Source organism: Crocodylus siamensis, chromosome 3 (genome assembly GCF_052110815.1).
Source record: "Crocodylus siamensis isolate JL-2025a chromosome 3, ASM5211081v1, whole genome shotgun sequence".
Taxonomy (NCBI): Eukaryota; Metazoa; Chordata; order Crocodylia; family Crocodylidae; genus Crocodylus; species Crocodylus siamensis.
In genome coordinates, this window is record NC_143397.1 from 169,798,227 (window position 1) to 169,822,401 (window position 24,175).

Sequence of the window (24,175 nt, forward strand, 5' to 3'; positions counted from 1 at the left end):
ACCAGAGTGGGAACAAGAAATGGGTATCCACAGCTAAAACACAAAATAAAACATGCCAATGAAATTCAATGTTTGTAATAGCATAATTTCATTACAGGCTGTAGAAAGTGAGGAAATGTGGGCAGAATTATGTAAAAGAATTGACACAATTAAGCAGTTCAAGCCTGTACATGATAAACATTTTGCACTATACAAGTTGCTCTGAATTGTCAAGAATAGTAATATTTATTTTAAACTCAATGTTCCAAAATAAGAGCACTATATTTCTAAAAAAGAAGGTAATCTATTTTCAGCTCAGCCAGAAATGTCATAATAAATCAGAGGTAACATTTAAAAAAACACCCCAAACCTTAACTATAAACCTGCATAATCTACATAACACTTAAAAAACAAACAGAAAAAAGCAGCAAATCTTTCACAAATACAGTGAATCACAGGTTTCAACACACATTTGCTACACTCCACTGCCATCTGTCTATATAAAGAGATAATTAGTATTTTCAGGAACAAGAAATAGAGTTTACAGTGGAGTATGCTGGGTTCCAAATCACGTTCATAAGATGCATGAGTATAGCATTTCTCTTTCCAAATATGAATCTCAGTTCCTCAATGAAGGTTATATATTTCTGAAAAAGGGCCCACATTACTAAAAAGAATCTTTTGAGGGAAAAAAATGCTATATATGGCTTTCATATATAAAATTAAGAGCATAAGATACTCAGAGCTTAAATTCCTGAAAATTAGTCATCCTTTTCTTACACAATTTTATTTAAAACAAAAGCAGCTCTTTTTCAAGCGTATTCCTACTAGCATGGTAGAATACAAATCACACTTCTGAGATACTTAACAAGAGAATTTGGGAATGAAATAGAAACTTCACACATTTGGCTCAGGTTCATCCTCTGTTGTTACTTTACAGCTTCAATGGAGTGATCTAAGGGTGAATCTAGGCCCTGTTCAGGAGAGAGACCCAATAATATAGAACCAAGGAGGAGGGGCATCTAGTACAAAATGACACAAAATGGCTGCATTAAGCAAAATCTCTCTCATATACAACATCCTCTTGCTGCAGGAATCATTATAGATAATGAGTAGTACTTAAGTCTAATGACAAGCAAAACATTTTATAAACAACAATGTTATTTTGATTCATCACAGGCACTATATTGCCCAAAGATGAGCATTTTCACACTGGGCGTGGAATTACAAACACCCAATGCCTAATTTCCTCCCCTTCCCCCAAAGAAAAAAAATCCCACAACCTCTGAACATATTTCACTTATTTTAAGTAGCCATATACTGAGAAACAGAGCTTTGACAAAACCAAATAATTCTTTCATGAGCACCCAGTGCAGAAGTAGAGGAGTATCTTATTATACAAGTGCTTTAATTGATCTATTCTCTCCACATTCATGACATCCTCCTTTACAGGTTTCTAAAACTAAGAACTATTAAATGTTGTAAGAATGAAATTCTCACTTGCAAATCCTTAAGCAGTTCACTTCCATTATGTTTCACTTGCAGCTATTTTTCTGTTAGTGCCATCTACTGGTTTAAATCTGTCATTAGGTTCTAAATCTTTGCTCATGTAAATTAAACATCAGGCTTTCTATAAAACAAATCTTATTTACCTTATTCATGGAAATCATCATACACCACCATTAGTGGGCCTTCATTAAGGCAAGTAAGGATTTGGCCCATAGACTTTTACTATAACATCCCAAGAAAGAAAGTTAATATATTTATTCCCTTTTTAATACAAATTCTCAGTCCAGAACACCACTTTTTTTTTTTTTTTTTTATTTAAAAAGGTAAATGCTGTGGACCTCCTTTACCTATACTACCTTTGCAAAACACTCTATTAAAGATGGGGTGAGGGAGAATCAAAGATTTTGGTGTTTTTGTAGAATTTAAATGTGCTGCTTGTCCAATCCAGAGTATTTTCTCAAATCACCACTATCCAAAAAAATTAAAAAATAAAATATACATTTCAAACTTCATACAAACTAAAATCACCTACCAAATATGGGCATGACATTAGTGTTTATCCATGTAATGGCTCCTTCAGAATGATATCAATTCACCACTTGTAAAAAGGGCCAAGTCCTGCAAAACTGTCTCGTCTTGAAAAGTGAGAAATGTTTGAGGCTTTCAGTGTTTGCTGATCAAGCCATAGGTTTACTTCAAAACCCATTTTATTATTTCAAGGCAAATGTTCAGTCACATATCGCCTACAGAATTCTTTGTTCAAGTTTTTGTTAAATTATTTAGAAAGATGTATCCAACTTCTGATGAAAAGTAATTCACCATCCAAATGGCATGCCGAGCAGGTAAGTTATCAAAATCTCTCTCTTTATACAGCAGTTTTCCTTGATTGATCAACATCACTGATTATGGAAACATTTACATTTCACCAAAGATTGAAACAGCCTGTCTTATGCTGTGAAGTCAGGCTGACCAAATGCCATTTCTGTTATATGAACTCATTGCAAATTACCATCTGTAAGTTTTGTTTCTCCTTGTCCCTCATCCTTACCTTGTAATGCATCAGGATCTACTGGCAAGTGATCAGGCATCGACTTAGAGCTGAATTCTCTCTCTGCAAGGAATGTTTCATCTTTAGCTTCAGGCCATACATCTAGCTCATTGATTTTCTTCTCCTCACTTGTGACTGGAGCTTCAGCAAGATTTTCAGATTGTTTGTCATCAACTTCTGTTACACATGCTGCAGATTTATAGCCTGCAGTAACTGTTCCAGTTCTGACCTCTGCAGCACTGCTAGGAAGAGTGTCAATGGATCTCTCCCCCAAATCTTCTGTCTGCACTTCTTGCTCTTTATTCTCCTCTATATTGCTGGAGCCTACATTAATTGAGCATTCACAGTGATAATAACCAGATTCCTGTTTCTTCTTATGCATAGCACAAAGATCAATTTGACTGAAGACTTCTGTGCCAAAAAAGCTATCTTCATATTCCTTATATAGATCCGAATTTATTTTTCTGAAGCCCTAAATGTTAAGGAAGTATTTTAAAAAAGATGCCAGTATAACGTTAAGCGTATAAGAACATTAAATATTTAATACAATATGAACAATATTTTCCCCCTCCAGGACCTGGTAACATTTAGTTATGTTTATAAATATTGGAAAAAAGCAACATGAAAAACAAACCTTAGAGATATAAAAAGTAATGAAATAGAGGCCTCGAGTAAAACAAGTTATTAGCACCGCTTATACATTACAGACACATACACTTTCTTCCCCCCCAACTCCCTGCCCCCTTTTCTTCCCCAAACAGAACATTATGGGGTCATTTCCTCAATGTCCCAGATAAAAAAGCATGAAACCTAGATAAAATATAGTCTGTCACCATTCTTTAAATGTATTATTCTGTCTAGTTTTAAAATGTGCCTTAAGTAATTTTGCAAAAGTGATGTCCATTGGGAAACTATTTCTACCATCTCCTTAATCACCTTCAGGAAGGTTTCTCCATTTCACCTGAAGTTTTCTTTGCTCAATTTCCCCCCATTACCACCTTGTACACCTGAATAATTCATCTCCCTCCTTGGTGTTAACACTTTACAATGGTACGTAAATAGTACACCAGAGATAGGTTACAAAGAAAGCTCTTTCCCTTTCACCCAGAAGCAGAAAGTGTTAAAAATATTCAGCTCCATAGCCTATTGTAAAAGCAAACTCATTTCAGCAAGCTGAAAATGAAAAAGGGGTGGGGGTGAGGGGTAAAACCACAACAGCACCATCTCTTAGAAAAAAGTGTTCATCCCTGCTGATGTCTTGGCAGCTGAATCCTACAGCAGTCAGTGTATAAATGGAAAATGTCAATATATTAGAGTGCTTCAAGGAATAAGTATGTTTTCTTCAGACCCTTATTAATAAAAGTAATGACTGCCATTTTGTCACGATCAAGTAGCATGTTCAATGATCTTTGTAATTTAAGACTTGATATTAAAAATGTTTCAGTCAACAGCCCCCAGAATCTCCACTGACAAAAAGTGAGTAATTTTTCTGCAATTCTCTTTAATCGACAAATTCAAAATATAGCTGTTAGTTCCCCTTTACAAAGGCTAGTAAGAAGGTTTGAATAATTTTACAATTATTCAGTCCCTCAGGGTTTTAAGTCATTCAGTGATGTGCTGGCAATATTTTAATAAGGAGCTCACAAGAAAGCTTTTAGCCTTTAACAAACCACATGTGCATCAGGAGTGCATGTGCAAATGAAGCAAGGGGTAGATGAATTAGTGAAGTCAGGGCAGTAATCCCAACCTTTCCGTCAACCTAACAGGAGAATTCCAACAGGACTCTTGGGAGCCCTCTGTAGAGCATTCACATGGGGAAGTCTGTACCAATTTCTCTCAGCTCAGTCTGAACATCAGTAATATTAAGACAGTAAAATAACTATGAAAATAAAGCATTCCTGAACCTACCACTAACGGTAACATTCTCGTTGAAAAATTGCCTAATTTGTAACATGGAAATATCATGAAAACTGTAAAAAGAGCGTCAGTGCCACAATAATGCTAGAAGTGGTTTCAAAATTTGACATAATGTTATGATATTTAAAACAGAGAGCAGACAGTCATAAACTTGCATCTATTAATTGTAACTCCTTCCCTGTGATCACTTATCATACCAAATTACCCATTTAAACTTGGAGCTCCACCACCAAGAGTGCACATGAAGGCTTTCCAACTAGGTATAAAAATTGTGGTTAGGGTTTTGTGTATTACTTTCACAAACTTTATGCACATATAATTTGAATATCTGTATGAAAAAGAATGTGTTTGAGAAATGTGACCAATATCATCACTAAACACAGACAAAATTCATACCTAGGAGGGAGCAGGCATAGGATTTCTCTTTCAATATTCAGCATTGTGATCTTCTGCCATAAAAGTGTTTTGCACCAGAATAGTAGAGTTATTTTACCAAGTTGTATAGAGGTAGCTAGCCATGTTAGTTTGAAGTTAGGCAGAAGGTATAGTAGGATGGCACTGTATTCAGATAAGCCAGGCTTTCATAGGCTACAGCCTACTTTGAAGGAATTGCTATGAATATTATGTGATGTATGGATTTGTCAGATGTATTGGTAAGTCCATTCTCAGAATCTGACAATGTAAGCTATAGGTAGTAGAAGTTCATGCCTCTCTGAACAAGTGAACCTATTTATAAGGTGCCATCTTGACCTGCCTTTTTCTATCGACAATGGACACATTTGAATCTGGATCCTAGATGGATGGTTTGTAACCCAGTTAGTTTGCAAAGGGCCATTAAATTAAAAGAGGAGCCACTCAACTTCTTTACCGGAGCTTTCATTTCAAAAAGAGTGCCATTTCTCCAATTAGATGGAGCATATCAACTGTTCGACCCACCTGACCAAGGAATTGGCAAACTTTGAAATAAAAAGTACAAACAACTGGAGTATCTTACCAGTCCAAGGCCCATGTGCAGACATTAAGTTTCTCCTGGAAGAACCACTGCTCTCCCAGGAGAAACCACAAGTGTACAAATATTCATGATTTCTCCTTCAGCAGAAATGACTGTTCTGAGAGAAAAATAACCAGAGGGTTAGGGTTAAATCACTCCCAAGAGAGTTTCTCCTGAGAGTGTGAATTTCCATACACATCCTCTTCTGAGAAAAGCCACAGCAGTGTTCCAGCATCCCAGGGTGCTTTGCTCCCATCTCACTCCTTCCTCTGGGAGACAGCATGTCACTTGCTAGACTCTACTGCTCCAGCCAAGCAGGGAGAAGAACACACCCTTCTCTTCACAATCCTCATATTGCACTGCAGAGAGATGCAGGCCGACTCTGAGCAGTGTAGGTCAGCCAATCAGGTCTTCCCCATGACACTGCTGCCATATCATCTTTAGGTAGACTGAGGGAGTCCGCAGAGCATGCTGATGTGTGTGCAGAGGCCCCCTGGCTGCACAGCATCCATGTCACAAGCTCTTTACTCTCCAGGGGCTCAGCATCTGAACGTTGCTTCAGATGTCTCTGGGTAAGTTTTTCAATCAGATCAACCTGGAATAATTTTCCCAGATCATATGAACACATATAACAGTTTATTCTAGCTACATATTCCCCAGCTGTTCATAAATCTGATGGAGGAAAAAAAGGTGGTGGCAGGGGAGGTAAGGAAAGTAACTGCAGGAAGCATCCAAACTCTCCTGTATTCACTGTTTTGCACTTTATAACTTAAACCTTAGCAAAGTAGATGTGAAGTGTTAATAAAAATCAGACTAGTAGCACTTTACAAATTTGATTTAAGTGACTATACAAATGTAAGACAATGAATAATTAAGATTCTCAGCAATGGGGACCCTGTCCATTTGCTCATTACATGCTGTATTAGTACTCTTACTATGTTAATTGCAACCTTTCCCTCAACCTTCGTCTAGCCCCAAACTAACTTCAACAGCAATTAGATCAGGCCTTAAGTCAAGTTAAATGAGATGATTCTTATCGTATTTGTCATGTGTAGTTAAAGGGGAAAGGTAAAAAAAAAACAACAAACCAAACAAGATCCATGCCCATTATTTTACATTCAGATTAAAAAGCTAAATTAGCAAATTCACCCAGTTGACAGCACATTGGAGACTTAGTTTTGCCAAATAGCACACAGCTAAGATCAGCCAATTGACATGGCATGTTGCTTATTTGGTTAGTTGGCTGTGTGCTGCTCAACACACCCATCCTGTTTCCCAGACTCTGGATCCGCTTTACTTATAATACTCTGTGGAGATAAAGCTTAATGCTTGGAAAAGTAATTTAAAGAGGGTCAAATACGCAGGTCTTCAATAGCTAGAATCATGCCACACATATGGACTGTTGTCAATAGAAGTTTTTTCCACATATTAAACAGAGAAAGATAACAAGCATCTCAAACTTCACATAAAAAACCCACTCAAAGTGCATTTCTATAACAGTGAAGTGGCAATTTACTAAAAGAAAATGTAATTATAACCAGTAGATGGCATCATAATAACTAAAATAATATTTTGTCCTTTTTAAAAAAACACCAACATCAAGTTGTTTTTTTCTTTTCAGGCTGTAATCTATGCCCTTTCCTTTGCCACTAAGTTTTTTATACATAAAAATAATTTTTAACCATTCTATTCTTTGGCTGATATGTAATTTTTATTTATTTTTTAACATATGTAGAACCTGACCTCCCAGTTTCATTTGCCAAAGCATATGCTATCTGTAAATAACACTTAATTGTAATACTACTGCATATAAAAGAGAGGCAGTGTCAGAAAGAAACAATCCCAAGTGCCACAGACATATCCTGATATCATGGTTTCTTTTAGATTTCAATAGTATGGTAAAGAGTGTAGTTCACTCCTGCTAAAGCTGCTATTTCATAAGATTGTCAGATTCAACTATGTATCAGTTCAAGGTCAGCCCAGCTTATCTGGTCACACAAGGTCTGTCCAATGCACACAGTTTGCGATGCCACAGCAATTAATGCCACCACTATTCTACCATGACCAAGTTTCTGGACCCAAGGTGAGCCTGCAGCTAAGATGACGACATCTCTGCAGGCCAGATCTGGCCCACAGGCCATATTTGGTCACCCGTCTTCTAAAAAGAAAATTAGAGATTCTGATGTCATTCATTGTTGGAGGAGCTTAAAAGACATTAACACCAGGCCTACAATGTCTAAACCATGCAGTAGGAATCATCCATACAGAGCAGATAAGATCAGGGCTTTAGAGTCATGTCCTGCAACAGAATCAACATCCTCAACTGCTACTGAACTAACCAAGCACCCTCAACACTTTTCCAAACAACATTCAGCGTTTCAGAGGATTGGACCTTTAAGTATCTTGAAATAAACGCATCTTATAGAAGTCCTTCAAAAGGAGACGGGGAGGTGGGGGTAGGAAAAGAGGGAGAAATTACCACAGGCATGTCATTTGGAAAATTCTAGTGTTCATAGAATCAGAGAAGTAGGGATGGAAAGGAACTTCCCAGAGGTCATCGATTCCAACCCCCTGCCTGAGGTAGGGTCATCCCTATCCAAACCATCCTATACAATCCATAATCTAAACTCTACATAAGACTACCATGAACCCTGACAACACAGACATAACACCTTAACCTGCCACAGGTAAAGCAAGGGAACCATGGCAGCCAATGTCCTGCTTTTATATACTGAAAACCTTAGTGTGCATGCATACAAAAATGGCAAAGATCCAGTTCACATGTGTAACTGGCCCTGGGTCTGACCATAAACAGCAACCAACAGGAGGGTTTGTGGCAGTGTGGTGGGACTACTCATGACAGGGTTGCTCGCAATACCACAATATTGCAACTTCCAGAACAAGGCAAATATAGGGTTCCCCAAAACCCTAGCCCCCAATATCTAGTGGGCATTCCTCGGTTGAAAAAAGGCTAAAGGACATCACCCCGACAAACACGCCTTCGCCGAGATATTTGGCAGTCAGCAACAGCTGTTAACTGCTGCACTCTGGCAGAAGCTACAACTATCAAAGCACTGAACATCTAGACAGAGTCTGAAGACCAGACCAAGTCTCAATGGTCTAAAGGAGTGTGTGTGTGTGGGGGGGGGGGGGGGGGAAATAGGTGTGGACAGCCTCCACTCCTCCATACTCTTTCCTAGGCACACTGAAGGTCTTAGTGTGACCTACACTAGCCAAAACAATAAAAGCAGCTTGCAAGCTGGAATATTCAAACTCAGATTTATGGAAGACTGCACTATTAAACTATGAATTGGTTAGACTTGGAACGGACATCGTCAGAACTGCATTATCAGAAACTCAGCTCTCAGATACAAGTTCTATCCAAAATAGAGTTTACACCATATTCTGGCATAGGAAACCAGCAGGAAAAAAAATGAGAGAACAGGTAATAGGCGTTGCTATTAGAAACAGCTTACTATTTTTCTGTGAAAGCCCCATTGCTGTATCTATTCAACTCATGACACTCAGAGTGCATACACAGGAGAATGACTTCATCATGTTGTTTAGCAGCTATGCATCTCCCCTTCAAGCTAGCAATGAAGACAAGAATGCTTTCTACCAACAACTTGGAGAGAGACAAAATCTCAGAGAAATGAGACCATTCTAATACTTTACAAGCTCAATGCATGAGTTGGATGTAGTTTTAAGAATTGCCCTGGTATTCTAGGCAAAACACAGAGTTGGTAATATGAATGAAAATGGCCAGAGAGTGCTAGCACTTTGTACAAGTCAATGTCTATGTGTTACCAACACCTACTTCTCTGGAAAAAAAATTCATAAGATAGACATTGTGTGCGAGGGTAGAGAAATCACAAGACAGACAGCCCAAGATCAGGACAGTGGTACCAATTAGTACAGGTACCAATTAGTGCTAGTACTGAGCAGATATAACCAACTGAAAGAAATCCTGCATACGAGGTCTTATCACAGTTCTGACTGTGACAGTAACAATGCCTTAAACTGCTTCCAAGTCAGAATTAGTGTCAAAAGGATCCACCGTAGCAAAACAACCAATCATCTTCAGATAAACATCAGCCAAAACTAAAAAAGACATAGAAAAATGCATACTATTCAGATGAATATGTTGTAAAAGCAAGCTTACCTAACAACTCAGACACTGAAGCTTGGGACAGTTAAAAAAAAACTAATATGTACAATACTGCTGTAACAATATATGACAAAAAATGTCATAAAAATACAGATGGGTTTGAAGTGCACCCCAAAATACTTCTACCACTGGCTGAGAACAAAAGGACAGTGTTAACCAACTAAAAGAAATTTCCCAACACTATAACTGTAGAAAATCTGAGAAAGGTTTAAAGAGAAATGCAAAGAGAGGCTAAGGTGTGCGCCAAGATTTTTGTCCAAAACTCTGTAATGATATTCAGAAAGCAGCTGACACAGGTGATAGGTTGTGGAATATACAAAGGCATGAAATGAGCAATTGGTCCAGTCAAGAAGAAAAACAGCTCTGCTAAAAGACAAATAGGAATGCTATTACTGATAAACAAAAACAACTTGAGCATCAGATTGAATACAATGGAGTTATATACTCCAGTGAAACTCAGATCAAACACAAAGAGCTTGAAGGACTACCACAGTTCAAAGTCTACATTAGAAGATTTGCAAAAAGCCATTAAATCAATTCCTGGGAACAAGGCATCCAGCAATGACTTTTTGCCTGCTGAAGATCTAGAAGTGCGCCAATTAAGAATTACTTTGAAACTTCATGAAGTTATACTACTTTGCTGGAAAAAGGAAGTTGTACCACAAGATTTCAAAGATGCTCAGTTTGTCCAATTATACAAAACAGAATAAATAGAAGCAACTGTCATAACTACAGAAGTATCTCCCTGTTGAACATCATCAGAAATTGTTACTCGCATCATGCTCCCTAGGTTGCAATCTCTGGGTGAAAGAATCCATCATGGAAGTCAATACAGTTTTTGTTCAGGATGCTCCACCATTGATATATTTTCAGTCAAGCAACTGCAAGAGAAGTGCAGAGAAAAACAATGAATACCACTCTACATAGCCTTCATTGATCTGACAAAAGCCTTTGATATGGTCAACAGACAGACCCTTTATATTGTTCTGAAGAAACTGGGTCGTCTCCCCTAACTGTAGAATATCATTTGCCCATTACTTAAAGATATGAAGGCAACTGTAGTGTTTGAAAACAAAGAATCAAACACCTTTGTTGAGGTAAAAAAACAAGGGTGCAACTTAGCCCCCATACTTTTTAATGTCAACTTTGAATTCATGAAGAAGTGGGAATGAAGAGACAGAAATTATGGCATTTATCTTTGAAGCAGACTAGACAGAGGCTTGTTCAACATCACAAGGTTTAGAGCAAAAACCAGGGTGAAAAAACTGGCTCTGAGAGATTTCTTGTTTGCAGATGAAGCGACCTTGGTTACCCACAGTCAACTTTCCCTGCAAAATCTCTTGGGCAGATTTTCTGAGTCATGCAAGAGCTTTGGAATAGTCATGGCAATTAGTCTGAAAACAACCATGATCATGTACCAAGGGGTGAAAGAGCCAATAGCTAACATCATTCTGAAGGATAAGTCTCTTGGTGCTGTTGACAATTTTTGCTGCCTGATTCTATGATCAGCAGGAATCTTGACCTTCAGACTGAACTAATAGAATCAGAAAAGCAGCTAAGAATTTTGGGCTATTACAGAAACGTGCATGGATTAACAGCAAACTAACAAGAAGATGTGAATCTATGAGACTTGTGAGATGTCATTCCTGCTTTATGGTTCAGAAACATGGACTATGTATGGTAGGCATATCAAGTGACTAAACAGCTTCCACATGAAGTGTCTGCTGAAGATCCTGAAAGTAAAGTGGGAGGACAGAATACCAAACAGAGGTACTACAGCATGCAGGATTGATGCACTTAGAAACCGCTATCAAGAAGGGGAGGTTACGATGGATCAGCCAAGTCAGGAAGAAGACTGTATCCCCAAGAATATTTTGTACAGTGAGATTCAAGATGGTTCTAGAAAGCAAAAGTCACCCTCTAGGGTGGTGCCAGAATGTGTGCCAAAATTATACGAATAAGTCATTCAATATCAAGGTAGAAATCTGGGAGGAGCATACAGAATCCCATCCAATCTGGAAGGAAAATCTGGCATCATGTGCAGCTCAGCATGAAGCCACTTCAAACCAAAGGATGGAAGCAAAGCAAGCAAGAAGCAAGCAGCAGGCTGTAAATTTGCATTCCAACACAACACGTGGATCTGTGAAACTTGTAACAAGCTGTGTCACTCTCAAATTGGTCATCAGCCACAAATGGATTCATCAGATTTCTGACTAGACCCGTTATGTGTACACCATGATCTGGAGGATTGATAGTTGCCTACTACAGAAGAGTGAAATTGGCTGCCATGGTTCCCTTGCTTTACCTGTGGCAGATTAGGGTGTTATGTTTGTGTTGTCAGGGCTGAGGACAGTCTTATGTAGAATTTAGATTATTAAAAATATAGGCAGCGTTCCCTCTAAGCTGTGCGGCATACACGGCCGCTCAGGCGCGAAGAATTAAAAAGGTATTAATATGCAGACATACATACATACATAATGCAGAATTAGGTTGCTGAAAATAGACTGTTTACATTGAGGAACATATGCAGTAGATTCCATTTTAAAACTAAGCTTGCTGCTAAGCAAATTTCAGTTTTAGGAAAGAAATAAACTATGATGATTATATTTTCTTCCTGCATTAGGCATCAATGGTTCCCAAGTTCAGATAGTTCCCCACAGATAATAAAAACCTTGATCACATCTCTCATAGGGAAGGCAAATATCAAGTCAATCTGAAGAACCTGACGGGTGCAAATGCAAGGTCGTTTTCTTCTGCTATTATAGCATTTTCCGTTTTCTTTGTGCATGTAATTTTAGTTTGCATTATATTGACCTCATAAATACAAAGACTATTCCTGGAAACTAGCAGGACAATATTCCACAAGGGAAAGAGCAATCTAATCACAGAGTTGTTTTTTACTTTAATTGTAAGTGATAAAAGCAGTCAAATCCCCTACCATACCGCAATAAAGGTTAGATCAGCACATCATATATTTATATTGCAAAAGAAACCAGCAGTTTGGCTTCCAATGTGACATTAATCTTGTTTTCAGCTAAATACTTTACAAAAGGTACCCTGCTGGTATGGAAGCAGTTCAGTGTAGCTCTCTTTTACAGACAATATTGGACATGGCAGAAAAAGCACACTATGTTTTCTACAATGAAGACAGAACAAACGGTTTCTCTCAAATGTTTAGGAAGATAGATATGTCCAATATTATTCCCTTTGTACTAGCTTACAAACTAGCATAGTCAAGTGTAGGAAATTATGTATTTCAAGGGATGCAATGAAAATTGCTTTTCCAGTAGTCATTAAAAGCCTCTTCAGAAGGGAAAGCAGCTTTAAAACAAAGCCCAGTGGAAAGAATTTGCATCAGCTTAAATTACCTTCCTTCTTAGTGCAGGTGCTTTGGAAAGCTTCAGAAAAGTAAGGTGTGGCTTGAAGTCTTTGCTCCCAGAAATATTCAGATTCATTTCACCAAAACACTCTTCCACAATTTCTAGAAAACAAATCATTGGAAAGACAGAGATACAAGATGTCAAATAGAAATAATTTTCATGAATGTGGCACGTGCATGGAAAATATAACCTGGGGACATTGGCTTACCATGCTGCCATGACTCTTCGAATTTAATATATTTTTAAGTTAAACATTTTGGTGAATAGAAAAAGTACAACAGGCCTGGGCTACAATACACAAAGCAAGAAAAAAGGTGCTTTGTTATGGGAAGTCTGTGTATAGAGTCCAAAGTGAGTTCAAGGAGCCATGTGTCTACAACTACCTTAAGAAAAAACAGTACACAGAACTGAGCAGCAACAAATGGAGAACAGAATGACATAGATATATTCCAAGATCCCACATGAAGAAAAAGAAGGGGTCAGGATATTTTCTGTTTGCAAGAGATTGCAAGACAAGGCAAGGAAAAAGTAGCAAAATAAGAGTAATATCTTATGGAAGGATGCAACATCTAGAAAAATTGCAATAGAGAAATCTGCATGACGACTACACAGTCTTTTCTAGCTCATGTTTCCTGTTCTTTTCTAGTTTGTCCTACTGAACAGTGAAGCTGTCTAATTATAAGATAGTTTGCTATTGATAGTAATTCCACTAAAATGCATTTCTGGTTCACTGGCTTCATGTCTATCCAGTAAATCAAGTCAAAGCAGACCTTTATAAGAGCATCACAACTGATTTGATAAGTTTCTTGAAGAAAAGGAATATACAACATGACTATACCTTTGAATCTCTTATTAGAAAGCAATACAGCATTTTATTTTCTGATAACGGGAAAGATTGGATAGGAAGATGAGACGACTGGCCGGGTGGGGTGGGGGTGTTTAAGATCAGCTACGGCAAATTCAGAGGCATAACGACCAGGTTCTGCTCCCTGGACAGCAGCAGCAGCCACAGTGGCATCAGCAGGGGCACCTGGGCCAGCAGCTGCCATTCTTGTACTACCACCCCCACACACACACACTATGTGGGGGCTTGGGGCTGGTGCATGATTAAGTGAATATTTTTTTCTTGCTCTGCAAAACAATTGTTCAAAACTAGATAATTCTGTGGAACGTGACATGCTTTCATCAATAAGAAAATAAGTCCAAAGCAACACTAGCTTCAGCTTTTTCCTGAACCCTTGTTGATTCAAAGGCTGTACACGGACGAACCAAGCATATGAATTAAAAAAAGGAAAGGGGACTTGCATGAAATAGTTGCAACAGATCAGCTGACACGCACTCTTGCCTGGTATCTACTCCTATTCCACAATAAAAGGAAACTTAACCAGACCAATTTAGCCTAGAATCAAGCAGCTGCTACATTATTACATTTACAACTTCATTTCCACTAACCACAGGATGAAGCAGACAAAATAGATATGATGTCAGCCTGAAATGCAGCATGTCCTCCCCCACTACTAAATTAATGTTTTGTCTGTCCATAATTAAAGATCCACTTCTAAGAACCTGTCTATCCTAGATTACATCTCATCCTACCAAAGCAATTTACCCCACCTCCTCCAGATGACCACAGTAGAGTCTGAGGATATCTGCAGAATTCAAATGCCATTTCTTCCAGGCTTTAAAATCTGGTAGAAATGTTGTAATAAAAGCCATATCTTACCTCTAAACTCTGTCAATCATTAAATTGCTGTAGTGCTAAGGCTTTGATTAGGGGCAGAGATGGACCATTAAGTAGTTAATACCATAAAGAGTATTTCACATACCTCCCAAGTACATTCACCAATTTTCTTTCTTCATCTTGCTGCATTCACCTCAGTCACCATCAGAAACAATTTAACAGCCACCTCTGCATATTTGGAACTGCTTGTGTATCATTTGTTGCCTTATACCCTTGCATGTAATTTAATCTGAATGGCAGTACCTAATGCATTCAAGTATCCTATCCCACGCAGGGTATTTATCCTAACTATGCTCTCACCTCAGTGTCTGCTCATTCTGCAAACAACTGTACTATGTTCTGGAGTTGGAATATAAATAAAAAGGTCAAATGACCGATTTCTGTACTGTACCTCTACTCCAGACATTTTCACTTCCTGCTCTTCATTGGGGCTGATCAATATTTAACTGTTTTTTTTCCCCATTGTCCAGTCTCCCTCTTTCCCTTAACCATCTCTCACAAACCACAAATCGAAAAGCAGGGAACATGTGGGAAAGCTCTTCCAGTGACAATATACTTACCAGGGGTGTAGGTTGTAGCCATGTTGGTCTAAAGACATAGGCAGATGAGGTTCTTTGGGTGAATCTGATATCTTTTTAGACCAACTTAAATAGTTGGGGAAAAAATGTTGGCAAGCTTTTGGGTTTAAAAACCCTTCATCAGCCTGAGGAAGTCTCTGCAGTTGCTGTGTGCTCTTCCAGGATAGAACGAATAGTAAAGCCGAACGAATAGGGGCTAGGCTGGTATGCATGCAAGACAGGCAGTCAGTAAAGATGTGAGTTGAGGAGTCAGTGGGTGAGAGTCAGTTACTTTGTCTTTCCCTCCGATTTCCTTCAAAATCCTTCCCCTTTCTTTCAAATGTCGTATCCTTAGCCCTTCCAAACCTCACACTTTATTAAACTTCTCTGCTCTCCCATAATAATATACCAGCAATTTCCATGCCCACTGCCCCTTCTACCCTGTCCCATATAGGCCCATCCTCTGCAGCCATTTCCTCACCCAAAGTCTGCAAAAGTTTCCCATTTTCCCCACTTTCTTCTGATGCTTCCTTCACCACCATTCTAACATAGCGTGCATCGATAAATGACGTCTCTGTCTGGCAATTCCCACCCTCCATGCTCTTGTCCCTTATATAATTCCTTCCTGACAGTCTGTTCCTTCTGGGGTTCTAAAATGAACAGACAAATCAGTCTCTGGATTTTCCTGCTTTGAATCCACAATGGAGGATATACTATACTCACAAACACCACAATGGGTTGCAACACCCGTTTCACCAGCTTCACCTTTCCTGCATATGACAAACCTCTTGTGCTCCAAATCTCCAAAATTTTCCTAACCTGTGACCCTCTCTTCCCATGCTTTGATGCCTTTTCCCTTCTATATTGAGAACCACTATGATTTTTATCTGATTCTTAACCATTCACATGCTAAACTTCCCTACATCTCCCCAATTTCTGATCCCCAACACCTCACTCTTAGCCTTGTTAACTTTCGCCCCTGAAGCTTCCTCACAGTCTTCCATGTTTCAGGATTCTCTCTAATGAGACTATCCATATACAGTGAGCATTTCACTCCCCTCCTCACCTCCAAAATATTAACTCTACTGATTATTTTGTACCCCCTTATCCTCTGTGCCAGAGGTTCCATGGTGCATATAAAAGATCCCGGGTGACAAGGGCACCCTTGCCTCACCCCTGTTTGTATCTGAAAGGCATGACTCAAGTCTCCCTTCCCCAGGACCTGACTGTGCTATGTCATATAACAATTCCACCCAGACCGCCAACTTTTCCAGGAATCCCGTTTTCAGCAGCACCTCAAACAAAAAAAAAAAAAGCAAACCCAAAACGTATGACAGGGTAACATGAGGCTTTCTTGAGATCAAAATTTGCTAGCACCATATTCCATTTTCTATCTTTCACGTATGCCAGCGCATCTCTCAGTACCCAGCGTGTTTGCACGATTCTTTTCCCTTCCACTGCACGTTTGATCTTCTCATATGACCTGATCCAGAACACTTCTCATTTGTATTGTTATGACTTCTGCCAGGATTTTATAATCTGTATTCAATAATGTGATCGCCTCAAGAGCTGGAGGCCATTCTTAAATCTCTCATCTTATATAGTAGCATCACTACTCAGCCTGCAAAGCCCTCCCCAAATCCTTCTTTCTTCCATTCGCTCTCTGAAGAATTCCACCAAATCCTTTCCCACTCGCAGACAGAATTTCACATAAAATTCAGCTGGAAGTCCATCCTTTCCTGGTGACCTGTTTCCTTTTAAAAGTTCGCAAACATTTTCCTACTTCTATTATCCTTATTTCCCCTCCGAACTCATACTTCCTTTCATGCTCCACCTTCTCCTTGATGTCCACCAAGAAGACTGTTCACTATCAATTTTCCACTTTCTGTACAAATCCTCATTAGAAGTCTGCCACAGTGTTTCATACCACCTTCTGGCCTTCCACACAGTCTCCATTCTTCTTTTTCACTCCCCTCCCTTTCCATAGGTGTGTATACGTTAAACAAAGCTACCTCTATCTCTTGCACCTCCAACAACACCCTCTGCATTCTTCCTTCTACTGGCACTTGCACAACTTTAACCCCCAGTTTTTTTAATAAACATCACCAACCCTGCCACCTGGTTTGCATTTGTCCCTGCACACCATAACTGCCCCAAATGACATCTCTTTTTTAGATAGCCACTCTTGATCTGAGGCCACAAGAGATCAAGAAGCAATATGCTGATTGAGAAACTACCACAAGGATAGGCCAGTACAGCCCATCTGAGCAAGCTATTCTATAGTGCCTATTAAGCGCAGTCTCCCTCAGTCACAACACTTTCAAGCATGGTAAGCCACAATATTGCATATAGTTCACCCAGAATCCCTTCTACCCTTTCTCTTCGCTTTGTGCATATGATTAATGTGGCCCCATCCTTCATGAGGTGAAGCCAAATCAAGTCTGTATATACATTTTGGAGTTTCCTAGGACTGGTGACAAGAACACCTGGCTGCAGCATTATTTATTATTAGGGGGATAATTAAACACATGCATCCTTTGTGAGTAGGGTATCTGAAATGCACACACACTAAACAGTGCTGAGCTGTAGGGTCACCATGACCCAAAATGTTGTTGATCCTGTTGGGGCCCAGACTAATTATGTGGTAAATAATGAACCCTTTGGTTTCAGACTAATATTATCCATAGTCTGTACTATATATTAGATAGATCTCAAAGTATTATTTAAAAATGTGTTAATAGAGTACCTGTGCTAAAACTTGCAGCAGTTTCAAAAAAAGTAACATACATCAGTTCTAGACAAATCTGTGTGGGTTCTGTATGAAAATTACTACAGCTGTGTTTAATTTCAAGGCTATTGTTTTCAAAATTTTCTCCTCATGTCCACGTGCTCAGAGAGGAGGGCATGATAGCAAGGAAGAGGAAGAGCCTGGCACGGGAAACAGCTGGAGGGAAGCAGAGAGCAAAGGGACTACCTGACCCCCCCAGATTTATTTTCCCTGATATAGCAGTGGGAAGGGGACAAATTAAAAGTCAAATCTCCAGTAATTAGATTTTATACCTGGAAAATTATAACAAATTTATAAATTTTCCATATACAGAACCTATGGGGCGGGGTGGGGTCATCTTATAATCAGAGTTGTTTTCTATTCAAGTAAATACAGTAAACAATGCCCTGCTCTAAACAGTTTTTGTTCACATGAATATTAGGATGTATATACAGAAGAGAATATATGAACTTGGCCAAGCTGATTTAAAAACAAAACAAACAAATAAACAAACTTGTGACATTTGGAATTGCTTCTTCCACCAGTTACCCACAGATTTATACTGCTGACTTGAAAGGATTGGTAACCAAGATGAAATGTATTGCTACAACAATTTGGTAGTTTATGAGTTGTTTTTTCACAAAGGGTTGGGTTGCATTTGTTGCAACAAGGAACCCTTTTGCTAGCTGCAAAAAGAAGATTGGCGATTTGAGGGATATTGAGATTGGGCAAGTCCGGTCAGAAGAGAGTACAGCATCATGGTGGCAGTCTTTTTAGGAGATTACTCCAACATGTCTCAGGCATGTGTAAGCCATTTAACAGTGAATGTCACATATACTAGATTTCATAATAGCACACTGGTTAAGGGCTATGTTGACCTTCACTTCTGGGCTAAGTACAAACAGTCAAAAAGCCTGAGGCTGAATTGATTCAGTCCTTGCAGGTTAGTCTGAGCTGCAAAGACTGAACCAACAAAGCAAATGAACAGACATTCACTTTTGATTCAGGAAATGTAGCCACATGCCTGCAGTGGCTTAAGCCAGGAGGCACTAGAGCATGGCTCTTTGGCATATAGTCAGCATGGGCTGTATATTCATTTCCTCTTCCTGCTGCCCCAGAGGTTTCTAGGATTTGCAGTCCACACATCACAGCAGCTGGACTCTTCAGGGTTGCTCATCACTTCCTCTTCTTGCTTCCAGGTGCCTCTGGGATTTGTAGTCCACAGTCACAGCTAGCACTGACCAAGTGGGGCAGGGAAGTTTAACTCCTTCCCTCCATTACACAGGGGAAAGGAAGTTTACAGGGGCAACAAGTACGGGGAGCACGTATACCCCATGTGCGTGATGCACTCCCTGCAAAAAAGGCACTGCTGACACTGTCAGTGGTGCCTGCGGGTGGTCACCACTCACTGATGCCAACACCATCAGTGGCATCTGCAGGTAGTCCATCATCGCTGGCTACCACCGCTGGTGCCTGTGGGTCGCCAGCCCTTGGTTGGCACTTGCAGGCCCCACCCCCGCCAACAGTGCCAGTGGTGTCTGCAGGCACTCCACACTTACTGCCACCATGCTCCCACCACTGCCAGTACAGCATGCCCCCCACAGCCACCAGAGTCATGTGCCATTCATGGAAGTTTAATCCCCCTCCCTAGCCCCAGACCTGATCCAGGTTTTGTATGGAGAGGCTAGCGAAGTCAGTGAGCCAGCCCTCACTGTTCCAGCTAGGGAGCAGAGGGGTGGGCCCAGCTCTGCTTTCTAGAGCAGATACCACAGCCCAGCTCAGGGCTGAAAAGCAAGCATGCAGGGGGACTTCAATTTAACTAAAACCAGGAAGGGGTCTAGGGTACAAGTTTCATAAAGGAGGTTTGACACCCCCCCCCCCCCAAAAAAAAAAAAAAAAAAAACCATCAGTAGTCTGATGCTACATTCAACCAGGTTTCTCTCAAACCAGTTTCAGCCATTTTGAAACTTGTTTAATGTGCACTGAGCTTCTGCTCTGTTACAGGTTTAACTCTATTTCTGATCACTTAAAACCAGTTTGCATAACTTCTGTCCCTAGCCCTGAGGATTACTCAAAAAAACCTGTCCAATTTAGAAAAAATTCTACTTAAACCTACTTTGAAGAGTTAGTCATTAGCTCTGTAATAACTGCTTGAGATGACTGTAGCATAAGTTTTAAGTAACCCACAAAAATGGAGATTTTATAAATAGTTATTTATTCACTTCATAAATTTCATTTCTACATAATATGATTACTTGTTGTATGGAGCTGGGGGAGGAAAACCAGTTTCCAGAACAGACCCAGAGATCTATGGCTGCTTACAGATGTTAAAAAAAAAGAGCTTTATTTTCAGCTCAATACCCCACTACCCCTCCCCATGCACTGAGCACAGCATATGCCCAGAAGAAGCATTGTGTTAATTTGATTCAGCTCACCCAACATCTGTATAGATTAGGTGCTTCAGCAAGGCTTTTTGGCACTTTTATGTAGTAGCTGATTGAATCACCTTTACATAAAAGATGCCAAAAATCTCTGCTGAAGCACCCAATCCATACAGATGCTAGGATGCTGGGGAAAAAAAGAGTCAAACTGATGCATTTCCTTTTCTGGTAAAGCACAGTTTGTTTGGTTTTTTCACATCTGTTGGCAGCCTATGGGTACCAAGTTTTAAGGCATTAGGTTTTACATCAAAGAGACAAAGTTTATTTTAGAGGCCAACTCCAGAATATAAATACTAGAGAAAGGGGATATGTAAATATTTGTTTCCATGTGTTACAAATCCTCTGAAAATTTCACTAAATTCAGAATTACATAATGCTGACCCACTCCGACCAAAAATCACTATTGGTAAGACCATTCCAACTCAGTGCTTAACCAAGCTGGTAGTAAGCTACCTGAACAAATCAATCATTCTTACCGAATGGATTTTCCTTCTGGAAGCCTGTCCAAAAAGCAATGCTTAATCTACGCCCCACTCAAAAGAGAGAGAGAAAAGAAGTGGGGCGACAGAGAAACAGAGAGGATTTGCTTTTTGTGTTTGCAGGAATTGCTTTGTACTGGGATAATCAGCTGGGAATGCATTTAAGTCAGAAATATATTTCAAGGAAGAGACTCCAGGCTTGTCTTCACTGATCCTGGTACTGTGGCAGAAAAAACACCTTAGCCACCAGCTCAGTGGGTAAGTCACAGAAATTGGGCAACGTAGCCAGCTTCAAGCAGGCCTGAGCACTACGGCTATGTGAAGTTTTGGTTCCCAATTTGATTTGGCGGAGATTCGTCCCAATTTGGTGGCCAGATCTCCAAATCTGAATCAAATCAGGAGACCCTTCAATCTCTCCAAATCAAATGGGAACCCTCTGAATTGATTCAGAGAGATTTGGAAAGATTTCACGATTTCAGACGTAGACACAGCTTTAAAATTTTTTTTTTTTTTTTTAAACATACCTCAAGGTACCAGGCAGCTTGTGAATGCTGCGATGGTGGGGTGCATGGAGCATCCCACAGGGGCACAGGGGACTCCCCAGTACACTTGGCAACAGACCCAGAAGCACTTCATCCATTTCTGGGTCCACTGAGGAGTGAGGGTCCCCCCTGCGTGCCACCCAGCTGGTGCCTCTTGGCCCCACTTGGATTATTGCCGAGCTCGGGGAACATGGACAGGCTCCCCCATGGGCTCGGCCCCAAAAGCAAACTGGAAATACTTCCAGTCCACTTCCAGGTTCACTTCTGAGCACACGGTTCCACCCCCCCCCCCCCCCCCGGGGCTTCTGTGGGATGCTCCATCTGCCCCAGCATTACAGCATTTACAAGCTGCACCTGGTACCTCAAAGTATGTAGAAAAACAAAAACAAAAACAAAAAACAAACATTTAAAGCTGTGTCTATGTACAAATTGCTGATTCTCTGAATCAGCATCAAATCTTCAGATTTCAGCCCAATCGAAATCGGGGACAGTGATCCAAATCAACAAATTGAATCATCATCCCCAATTTGGGCCAAATCCAAAAATTTAATATAGCCTGTTTCACACGCCCATACTGAGCACATGTCCCAGGACCACCCCTGGCTTTGTATCCTGGTCCTGCATTTTGGAGCTTACTCAAGGGTCAGCATAAACTACACCCTTTGTTTTTTGTATCCTGCATGGGAGCAAATGGCCAAGACAGGCATCTTGGTACTGGTCCTAAACTCACAATGGAGACAGTACAGTCGAATTGGCATGACCTTTGATGAATATTTTCAAGTCTCATTATGTGCTTAGAGGATAAAGAGAAGGCATACTACATTCCTTGAGTGTTTTCTGAGTAGCAAGAGCACTGGTAACAGAGGTCATAGTTCAAAAACTTGCAGGCTGTTTCATGGGCAAGCAAGTTTTGAAGTAGTACAGGCAATCAATGAACAATCATATCTTAGAAACCAAGCACTGAAAGCATATGCCTGGGGTTTGCAATCAAAATTATTCTCATCTTGATAGAATGGGGGAAGGATTAATATCACTGGGACTAGATCCTTTGTTTCCAGAACTCCTGAAGTTTCTAAGTTATCCAGGCAGGCAATCCAGGTGGAAGTTTGTGCCCCTATATTGTAACCAAGTTTTAAATTACTGCAACTTCAGTTATCTTCTATGACAACTATATATAGGGTGCACAGTCCTGGAACAGGTCAAAATTGGGGGCTGGCTGGGGAAGCCCCATGCATCTCTGCTTGTATGATGTGGCATAACTGATTGGCAGTAAAAATAATACCCCTCTGTAAAAAAGATAATGGGTAAGGGATAAATGGCAACAATGGCAGGGGGACTTTGAGAAGAGAGTCAGTTTTACAAGGTTTATTTGGAGGGGTATATTGCAGAGTACAGTATATGCAGCGTTTATTTTGATAGGCGTTCAAGAACATGCTGTAATATGTTGTTTTGAGGGGATGCAGGAGAGCGTTAAATTTAGAAAGTACCAGGATTGGCGGATGAATAAGTAAAAGGGGCACATGTTGTGGATTTATCCAACACAATCAGGATAATTTTGTCTTTAGACAAATGTATCAAGGGCATATCAAAAAAGAAATAGTTTGGGCATAAAGAAATTTGTTGAGGTTCTATTCCAAATAAGCAAAGACAGTGTCAGACTATTTTTAACAAAAGCACAGCTGGCTTGGTCTAAAATTATCTACATCCATACCAGAGGATAATCAAAGAAGATGAAGGCTAGAGTCCAGCAAAAGGTAATGGATAGAAGTGCCAAATTTTATTTAACAGAGATGCAGAGACAAACAGTTTAGAGAGACATTTCCCACCTAGATACAATACTATCCATTTATTAGAGAAGGGGAAAAACAGTTAAGAGGGGAAGAGCCAGCATAATTTAAGAATTCAAGAATGGGAGAGGGGGGAAAGGAAGGAGTGGAGGAGGGGAAAAAATAAATCTTCTGTTTATGAATTAAATATCATAATGAACAAATGTAGTAGCTAACTAAATAGCCTTAATACTCAAGCAGAAGTTTACAAAAAACATACACCTCACATTTGGTTTTTGGTAAAGTGTATGCATTATCCTCTTATTCATCACCAATTATGGAACTCTGTTTTCCTTTAAAGAGGGGAAATATTTTGACAGAAGTCAGATACAAACATATGGCCAATTCTGTGCTGAACACGTTTTGAGAAACATTTGTTGGAAGAAGCTATTTTTGGCCAAGTATGAAGTTGGCAAAAAATGCCATCATATATTGATTATTTCTGCTCTGCTGGAATTGGGACTCCAAAAGCTCAGACTAGGCTCTGCACTGCAGGCTAAAATAGCTTTTAGAAACTTAAGAAGAGACAGTCTGAAGCCTTTCTGAATGCAGAAAGCAAACAGAAATGCTTATCAGACATTCTTCCCTGAGAATAAAGATTCCATAGGTTTTCTGTCATTTTTTTTCCCATGAATTAGTTTCTAGCTATTTTTGCTTAAATAAATTAAGTATTCTTAAGAATTTTGTACATGGTAAAAGAGTGAACAGTAAATCACATTCTTGCATGAAAATTAGGTCACACTTCTATAGCAACTTCAGTCTAAAGGATCCTAAAGTGCTTCACAAACATCAGGCAAGGTTGGGTAGATGTGATCTCTTTTATTAGACCA

At 39.7% G+C, this 24,175-nt stretch overlaps 1 protein-coding gene across 1 annotated transcript in view; it reads right to left on the minus strand.

Annotated features, from left to right (window-relative positions):
- Positions 1 to 2,483: 2,483 nt before the first annotated feature.
- LOC149869105 (uncharacterized) overlaps positions 2,484 to 24,175 on the minus strand; it is a 48,729-nt gene continuing 27,037 nt past the window's right edge. The window contains exons 6-7 of the mRNA XM_090037305.1: positions 12,981 to 13,093; positions 2,484 to 3,008 (exon numbers count right to left, since the gene is read on the minus strand). Of these exons, the coding sequence (XP_089893431.1) occupies positions 2,484 to 3,008; positions 12,981 to 13,093 (638 nt within the window). The remainder of the gene's footprint in view (positions 3,009 to 12,980; positions 13,094 to 24,175) is intronic.